At 44.9% G+C, this 9,374-nt stretch overlaps 2 protein-coding genes across 2 annotated transcripts; one reads left to right on the forward strand and one right to left on the reverse strand.

Moving 5' to 3' along the window:
- Positions 1-3,982: 3,982 nt before the first annotated feature.
- EDB91DRAFT_1084156 (uncharacterized protein) lies at positions 3,983-5,187 on the reverse strand (the record flags this gene model as incomplete). The annotated part of the gene is made up of 6 exons (XM_041315728.1): positions 3,983-4,273; positions 4,311-4,344; positions 4,402-4,535; positions 4,635-4,851; positions 4,909-4,968; positions 5,018-5,187. 6 exons carry the CDS (start codon positions 5,185-5,187, stop codon positions 3,983-3,985), a joined length of 906 nt encoding a protein of 301 aa, XP_041174682.1.
- Positions 5,188-5,898: 711 nt separating this feature from the next.
- EDB91DRAFT_1084157 (uncharacterized protein) lies at positions 5,899-8,283 on the forward strand (the record flags this gene model as incomplete). Its single annotated transcript, XM_041315729.1, has 11 exons — positions 5,899-6,022; positions 6,045-6,180; positions 6,229-6,336; positions 6,387-6,440; positions 6,496-6,549; positions 6,593-6,761; positions 6,812-6,877; positions 6,925-7,224; positions 7,274-7,460; positions 7,628-7,827; positions 7,897-8,283. The coding sequence occupies 11 exons, from the start codon at positions 5,899-5,901 to the stop codon at positions 8,281-8,283; spliced, it is 1,785 nt and encodes a 594-aa protein (XP_041174683.1).
- Between the last annotated feature and the right edge of the window lie 1,091 nt (positions 8,284-9,374).

The raw sequence follows: 9,374 nt of genomic DNA on the forward strand, positions 1-9,374 counted from the left end.
AACAAACACAATGTCTTGTGACCTGGCTTCATCAGGACCTGCATTATGAAACACATCAATGGTGCTACTAATGGTTGCCATCTTGACAGAGATGTAGCTCACTTCGTCTTGGATAACACGTGATGGGCAACCCAATTGAATTATGCAATTTCTCAATGAAAGCTGAATGAAGTGATTCATTAGGTAATCTGAATAGGTCATGGCTGTCCAGCCTAGAGGTGCCAGTGACTCACCAACATAACTGCACTTGCTCAATGCACAACAGGCAAGGTACTCTCCTGCATTTGGTCCCCGAGCCAAGGCTGTTTTGGACCTGGGATGATACCTGTGAGATACAAGTTTTCAGGCTTGTACCTGATATCTGATGGCACATTCAAGCATGCCATAGAAATGATTCCAGACAAGGTGCTGGCACCATGCAAGTTCATACCCTCCAGATTAAAGAAATCAATGTGTAGGGCAAAGGCATAACATCCCTCCTCTCCTCTATCAATACAAAGTGAACTTGGCTCTGGGCCACAAAACTGACGAAGAAATTGAGCTTTGAATGCGTTTTTCATCAAGGGTGGATGCGGAGAGTTGATTGAGTCCTGCAAATCATCACAAGCTTGATCCATTGCAGCTTCAATATCTGAACGGGAAAGGAGACCAACAAGATAGTCTTTGAAATTGTGGTACACAAATGTCTTCTTCAGTCAGAGTACTCCATCGCGGCCATGTTCAAGTACTGGCTGACCACATTTGGCCTCTGGTGTGGGTCAATGTGTGCAACGTTCAGGATATGTAGGAATAGTCGAGCCTTCTGCATAATGGGGGCCGTAAGTGCAATGGCAGCTGGGGCAGACCGCATGTATGATGGTTTTCCTGGTGAGATGGAATTTTGTGAGCACGGTTTCAAAAGTCATCAGAATTTGCCTCAGCACATTTTCATGGGAAGAGCTAAGGGTGCCATCCGATCTCCAGAATATGAGGAATAGCAAGACTAAAATGAGTCCCATGATGAAGTCACAGCCTCATCTACTGACCCCCATGATGACTTTACACATCACACCGATGAATAATGCGACTTGTGCAATTTCATCATAGCAATTCACAGGGGATTCATAGTGAATGTCTATTGATTGATGAGCACAGTACCATGATTAAGATGGTCAACGCTCACCGGTATCAAACTCAACTGCTGTGTGTAAGTCCCTTGCGGACGGCTTGTGACTGTTGAACTGGGCTTCTAAGCCGTCTATCTCCAACATGATTTCCTTCTTCCGTGCGACCACAAGGTCTGCCTTTCATTTCACTTTCTCCACAGCTTTGCGAAGCAAAGGTAGCTCACAATGAATATCATTGGAATTACTAGCAAATAATAAGCGAAAGCACCGCTGAACACACAACTTGATATTATTGAGAACTTTCAAGTCCATCACAGTCCACCAATTTTTGCACCTTTGGGTGTCTCGTGCAACAAAGGAGCAGACAAAGTAAGTCACTCAAGACCATCTACCAGAGCTGGAATAGATACTAGTGGTGTGGTGTTGGGGTGTTCCGGGTGTTCAGGGGCATAAGTATGAGCACATGTGCCACTGGGTCATGCAACAGAAGGATCCAACAACTTGAGTCGCTCAAGATCATCTGCTAGAGTTAGAATAGATGGTGAAGTAGGATTGGGTTGCTCTGGCTCAGGGCCATGTACAGGAGTAACAGCATGAGATGTGCCTGTCCTTGCAGAGGCAGCGATATGCAGATCATTGTCAGTCAGGATGAGTGTGTGGAGTTGAGAGGCTACCAAATTTGTGTTATCATCCTTGCCGATGGAGCCATCTGCACGAGCGAGTGCAACATGTTTGGCTTGTGCACACTGGGTACGTTGGAGATGAGCTGCCATGAGACGCTCTGCAACGAGCACCCCCTTAGGGGAACCATCCTCAGTACAACCACCATTTTTGATGCACTCCTGGCAAGTGCACCATTTATAAACTACACGGTATGTGGGCATGAAGGGCAGAGGCGGCCACAATGAGACAGCCTCTTGTCAGCGATGGAACTTGATTCTGGATGATCACTGATAATGTATGGGAAACAATGAAGTGGCAGGGTCTGAGTGCAGGGAGGCAAAAACAACAACAATTTGTAGTGATGAAACAATAAAATAACAACAATGGTTGCTAGAAAACAACAGAATGTCAATAACAACAGTGGGTCTGGTATGAAAATGTTACCTTCAATAATAACTACCAAACTAGGAAATGAATGCAGGGGAGCTGAAAGTCTTCAAAATGCTGGCCTTCAATTCCAATGGCTGGCGCAAGATCAAGAATGTGTAAGGGGAGCGGAGAAGGGACTCCTGAGGACCAGTAGTTCCAGATGTTGTCCAGGGTTGAGGAATAATCATTTGAGTAAGAGCAGAAAGATTTGAGCGACCATGAGAATAAGAAATGAAAGGTAAGACAAGTCCTCTGCAAGGTGGGGTGGATGGCCCTTGATGCAGATGCCAGGCAGGATATGAAGGATGCTTACCTTGAACCAAAGTTGCAATAGCTGAATGGTGATGAGGAATGTGGCGATGATGCCAACTACAGCTGAGGACAACCTCATATCCGTCCGCCCTGGGACTGTGGTGGGAGAGCTGGCAGCCGTCTCAACCAGGTATGGATGAATCACCAATTATGGGTGGTTCTCAGGGAAAGGATGTCAAGCCCATGATCAATAACCACCCAGGGTCCTGATCATTCCAAAGACGAAGTAAAGTCACAAGGACAGACATGACAGTACATATGGTCATGCTGTGGGTGGGATGTGGAAGGCCATTGGGGTTGTTGAGCCAGGGTGTAGCGAAGGTTAGATATTGATGAAGAAATCGGGAGGGAAAGGAAAACATGACCGTACATACAGTCATGCCGTTGGGAAGGTGGTATAATGTCATCAAGGACTATAGGCTCGACGGTACAAACGGTCGAACCCTGTGAGTAAGGAAATATAAGGATGAGGATACATAAGAGTAAGGAAACTATAACCTGGATAAAGATACATAAGACTTAACGACTTTGGCAATTACAGTGCACAATAGTCACAAATAACTTATGTAATAATTTCGTTCCCAGGACCATTGGGTCATTGAGCCAGGGGGTAGCGAAGGTTAGATATTGACAAAGAAATTGGGAGGGAAAGGCAGACACGACCATACATACAGTCATGCCATCAGGAAGGTGGAAGATGGTATAAGGTCATCAACGACAATGGACTCGATGGTACAAATGGTCAAGCCCATGTGAGTAAGGAAATATAAGGATGAGGATACATAAGAGTGAGGAAACTAATCTGGATAAGGATACATAAGACTTAATGACTTTGGCGATGACAGTGCACAATAGTCACAAATAACTTATATAATAATTTCATTCCCAGCCACATTGATAATTTGTACTGTCGAGCTTCACTTCATTGTTCCACACATTCTCTGAGCTCAATGGTATGTACCGTCGAGCTCATTGTACTCAATCACCATGTACCATTGTCCTTTTCATCACTGGGACTTTGACCACCACCTTGCGACCTTCAAGCCAACATTGAATGCCACACCTCGTCTGCAATGCCTCCCAACAGAGCACATCACCTTTTTCTTCGTTTTTCCGCTCGGCAATCCTTTGGATCACGCGGGTGCAGTGATATGCATAATTTTGGTATGCAGTTTGGCCTATAAAAGCCAGTGCCTGACATCCTCAATCCAGCTGTCAACTTCTCAACCATATGTGCGGAGCAGTGGCTCATCGTGCATATCAGTTGACTTGCCTTTTATTTCCAACAGCTATGATCCTTTAGATTGTGTGGATCCATCTATTCTGTCAACCCCTCCACCATACATACAGTGGAGGGGGCAGCGACTATCCACACCTTCTACACACATAGGTCAATCTATTTCTGCAACGGTGCAACCATACTATGCTAGGACGAGAGCAACGTCCTTCCTATCTACATCTGCCATTGCTACTCACTGATTAGTCTTGTGATCTTTCACCTCTGGGCCCTTGTGTCTCTCTTTGTTGATTTCTCCACCTGCTTTTTCAGCTAGTTCCATGAGCTTCTTTGCCAATTTTTGGAGCATCCTGATGTCATTCTTGGGTCCTTCCGTGGGTCCTTCCATTTGGCCTTCCCTCTGCATGTCTAAGGACTCATAGTTGTTAAAGATCATGGCCACTTTGACATGTTGGGAAAAGTTGACAGCTGCATTAACCATTGTTGCTGAAGTCATATACTGGTGCAGATTATTAATTGCTCTGTCCTGAGGTGCGACTTAGTCAAACAAATGGTTGACTTACATAAATCACGTCTTTATAGTTTACCAGGAACATACTCATCGACAACAGTGCCAGTATTTGTGTCAGGAACATCAATGTTCACAAGATAGACCAATAGTTCTGTGGAGGAGTCTTGGATACCTTCTGTGCTGCATAGTCACACACCCATATCTTGATTGTAGTTTTCTCCTGCCCTGATGCCGGCGAAGTGCAGGCAATTGTGCAGCGGCCATCAAGATTGTGTGTCTGAAAACCAGTTCAGTGACATTATTTGTGCCCAATTCTAATACTTATGGCTATTGTTTGTACCAGACCAGCATCTATGTGATGGAGGGTTTCAAGTACCTGCCCCATCTTCCTATTGAATATATATGCTAGTCCATTATCACTTCCTCCTGCAACTACCTTGCCTTCTTCTCCAAATGCCACTTGCTTTGGGACTGACATGCTTGGCAAAGCAGTCATGAATGTTCGAACAGGCTCCCCCTTGCCTTCGAGGTGATACAATGTAAAGCCATCAGTTGCGTTGTCTATGACAAAACCCCATGCTTTTGGTTCACCACTGCATGGCCACTAGATAATGTCAGTAACGTGCATGTTGAGAGCAGTGGCAGCTTACATCATTGATTTACAGCTAATCTCCTCCACTATAGTACCATCTTCATCCTCCAGTTTCATGCTGTTCGATCATTAGTATCAGGCAAAAGTTTTGCAGTAGCGGGACTAACAATTTGCCATCATACAGCCTGAAGACATAGATGGCTCTGTTATCCACAAATGCTACAGACTTGGGTACTGTATTTTCAAGCTGCACTGCAAAGATGGACTGGAGCTGCACGCTCGTATTTGGCATGAGAACTTGAACCATCTGGTCTCTTGTTCCAACTGCAATCTGCATGTTGCCTTCAGAAGAAGTTGGATGACATGACAGGCAAGTAATCTCAAAACCTGATCCAAGTCTCCTTGTGCAAATCTCCTGAAAATTGTTCTATAATTGTTAATAGAAGGTCAATTGACATGCCTGGATGCTTACATCTATGAACCCACATCACAAAAATGTGATATAACCCAGGCCTGTTCCATAACAGAGGGTCTCTACTATGGTTTGCCTTGTTGTGACCCAGACTGCGCAACTAACTGTTCCCTAGGATTCATGATGAGACAAACATGGGAGTTCCTTGCGAGAATTAATATCCCAGAGCTTCATGCCCTTTATGCCTACCTGTTTTTAGCACTAGCTGTGGCTGAGTCCCTGCCTACTCACCACCACTTACAAGAATATGCCCATCATTAGAAATGGCAAGTGCATGAACGGAACCACTGTAGGTGGTTAAATGAGCTAGTGTCTTGTAACGACACTGTGGCTGTGTTGATTTTTGAAAAATGTGGCAAAGAGAGGCATTGTTGCGGATAAAGGTGATCTACTGTAGTCGCCTGCTCATGGCATATTTATCTGCACCTCTCATTTGTTATCAAAGACTTTTTGTTTCTGAACTTTTGTTTTCAAGTAACAACTTCCAATTATCTCAGAGTACTGTACAATTGCCCTTCACGATGCTGCAATTACCTTTACCAACTTGTGCTGCGGCATTTATTGTGTGACTAAACGATGGATTACCCTATGAGTGTCAATGTCACTAACACACGGTGCCCACCCATTGGGCCGGAAGACGCACAAACATCTCATGACTCAAAATTGTTTGATGATGACAATGGTTGTGAGAGCGCTACTGGTAACTTTGTAGATCCTCGCAGCCAACCTTTGGCCAGTGGAGCATGACTTTCAGCTAGTGCAGTATGACCTTTGGCCAGTGGAGCATGTCTTTCAGCTAGTGAGGTATGACTTTTGGCCAGTGCAGTTTGACTTGACAAGAGGGTCAGAAATGAACCGGTACGTTTGGATAGTATGAATCAGCTTCAGTGACTCATACCCATCCAGGCATCTGAAAAACAACACTTTCATGAAGTTGACTATTCACAAGAACTTTGTACAACTGTATATAAACAAGAAGAACAGATTAACAAAATCATGGAGGAAGGACAGATGGTACGCACAAGAGACTCAGTGAATATATCACCGCTGATGATCATCGGTAGGTGCACCAGCAAGTTGAAGAATGCCTCCGGGAACAAGAACATCATGCAGAAGTGGTATGCATGAGAGACTCAGTGGATGTATCACTGCTGATTTGCTGGTCATTGGCAGGTGCGCCAGCAAGCTGAGAAATACATTCAGGAACAACACCGTCTTGCAGAAGTGGTACACACGAGACTCTGTGGATGCATCACTGCTGATTTGCTAGTTATTGGCAAGTGCGCCAGCAAGCTGAAGAACACATTCAGGAACAATACCTTCTTGCAGAAGACGAACACAAGTGTCATGCACGTGACATTGGCAAGCAGGCTCAGCAATTGGAAGCAGCTTTGAGAGAGTGGGAGAAGCAACTGAAGTATGCTGAAAATGAACTTGAAGTGATTTATGTTGTGCTGCTCAGTCAGACATGTGTTTACAAAGCTGATAGGTAATTCACAAACAACATCACCAGCAGTGCCAGGAAGCAGAATTAACCGAAAGAAGACAAAAAGAGGTGAGGGCAAACAATAGACCAGGACAATTACTAATGATATTGAGCAGTTAGAAGAACATGAGAAATCCATTGGCGCCGAGGTAGAACAAAGGCTGCAACTAGAAGTAGAAAACCTGAAGGCAGAAAAACAGGCTGAGCTCACTAACATGGAGCAACAGTTTGCGAGATGCGGTAGGCAACAGGATGCAGCTATGGATATGGACACAGACACCACCCCCAGGAGCGCTCAGCAGCAGGCCAAAACGCCTCAGAAACCACAGTCCAACACTCCATCCCTCGATGCAATCAAAAGGATTAAGAAGGCACATGGAACAATGCGCAGGACATGTCTGGTATCTGTGGCAGATGTAAGTACTGGATGTGGTTGGAACTGGTTTTCCACTCACACCATAACAGGACAATGACCCTATAGAAATGTGTCCAGAACAATCACACATGGTCAAGCCAGAGCCACTGCAATCAGGCGATGCTTCTATGTCTGCAATGGAGAATGCAGTCTCCAGAGGTGTAGAGGCAGCACTCAAACACATCCTCATCGACAAGGATCTCCTGAGAGTCATGAAGCGGAGTCCTCAAAGGAAAGGTAAAAAAAATGCAGGATGACAAAGTTAGAAGAGAAAGGGCTGCAGAGTCGAGCCATGAAAGAGACTTCCTTCTGGTGAGCTAGAACTTCGACACAAAGAATTCTACTGAGCATGGAGCAGGATAAAGTCTGGCATCTCATCCGAGAAAAATTGAACATATCTCAAGATGCCGATTGTTTGGGCCACAAGACAGCCACTCGTGATGTCGTGAACTCATATGAGTATGAAAATGGTCCAGGCCCTGACCACCAGGAACTTGCCTTTGATCTCGCAAATGGATCTAAAACTCCCTGGAATGTGAGAATTCTCAATATGCTCCTTGAAGATTTGGAGAGGAGTAAGAAAGATGATTGGCTAGTCCAAAAGGTTGTTCAGATACTAATGCCATCAAAGAAATACATGTGAAGAACAAAAGTTCTCCATCACATCATTGAGCTGAAAAAGGATGAAGTTGAAGAGGATCTCCCAACTTGGCAGTGGCTTCAAAAGCTAATCAAAATGGTGGGAGACAATGGGATGAGCTCAGAAGAAAGTGACATGGAGAACAATGTGAAAACGGTACTCTGGGTCAAGAATATGCCATGGCATTGTGGGGTGGAGAAAGAACTGAATATTATCAACCATCAGAGAGTATTGGAGGTTGAGATTTTCTTGCCCCAGGGCTCAAAGCCAATGAAAAGGATATGTGTGCCCAGTAATCTGGAGACTTCATGGAGCCCGATGACAGGATTACCCAAGGGCCAATATGATGGTGAATGGATTTCTGATCTCACTGAGCGGGAAGTTCAGAGGTTGGAAATGTCGAATGAGACATTTAGATAGATGAAAGTGGTGGTAGTGTAGGATATGTGGTATAGGTATGGCAATGTATCACAGAGGTTGACCGACATGCATAGAGGGTATGGATAGTCGCTGCCCCCTCCACTGTATGTATGGTGGAGGGGTTGACAGAATAGATGGATCCACACAATCTAAAGGATCATAGCTGTTGGAAATAAAAGGCAAGTCAACTGATATGCACGATGAGCCACTGCTCCGCACATATGGTTGAGAAGTTGACAGCTGGATTGAGGATGTCAGGCACTGGCTTTTATAGGCCAAACTGCATACCAAAATTATGCATATCACTGCACCCGCGTGATCCAAAGGATTGCCGAGCGGAAAAACGAAGAAAAAGGTGATGTGCTCTGTTGGGAGGCATTGCAGACGAGGTGTGGCATTCAATGTTGGCTTGAAGGTCGCAAGGTGGTGGTCAAAGTCCCAGTGATGAAAAGGACAATGGTACATGGTGATTGAGTACAATGAGCTCGACGGTACATACCATTGAGCTCAGAGAATGTGTGGAACAATGAAGTGAAGCTCGACAGTACAAATTATCAATGTGGCTGGGAATGAAATTATTATATAAGTTATTTGTGACTATTGTGCACTGTCATCGCCAAAGTCATTAAGTCTTATGTATCCTTATCCAGATTAGTTTCCTCACTCTTATGTATCCTCATCCTTATATTTCCTTACTCACATGGGCTTGACCATTTGTACCATCGAGTCCATTGTCGTTGATGACCTTATACCATCTTCCACCTTCCTGATGGCATGACTGTATGTATGGTCGTGTCTGCCTTTCCCTCCCAATTTCTTTGTCAATATCTAACCTTCGCTACCCCCTGGCTCAATGACCCAATGGCCTTCTGCATCCCACCCACAGCATGACCATATGTACTGTCATGTCTGTCCTTGTGACTTTACTTCATCTTTGGAATGATCAAGGCCCTGGGTGATTATTGATCATGGGTTTGACATCCTTTCCCTGAGGACAACTAGTGATCTGTCTCATACCTGGTTGAGACAGCTGCCAGCTAACCCACTGCAGTACCAGGGCGGACTGGCTATGAGGTTGTCCTCAGCTGTAC

Source organism: Suillus paluster, assembly GCF_016628075.1.
Source record: "Suillus paluster strain FC165 chromosome Unknown EDB91scaffold_49, whole genome shotgun sequence".
NCBI classification, from domain to species: Eukaryota; Fungi; Basidiomycota; class Agaricomycetes; order Boletales; family Suillaceae; genus Suillus; species Suillus paluster.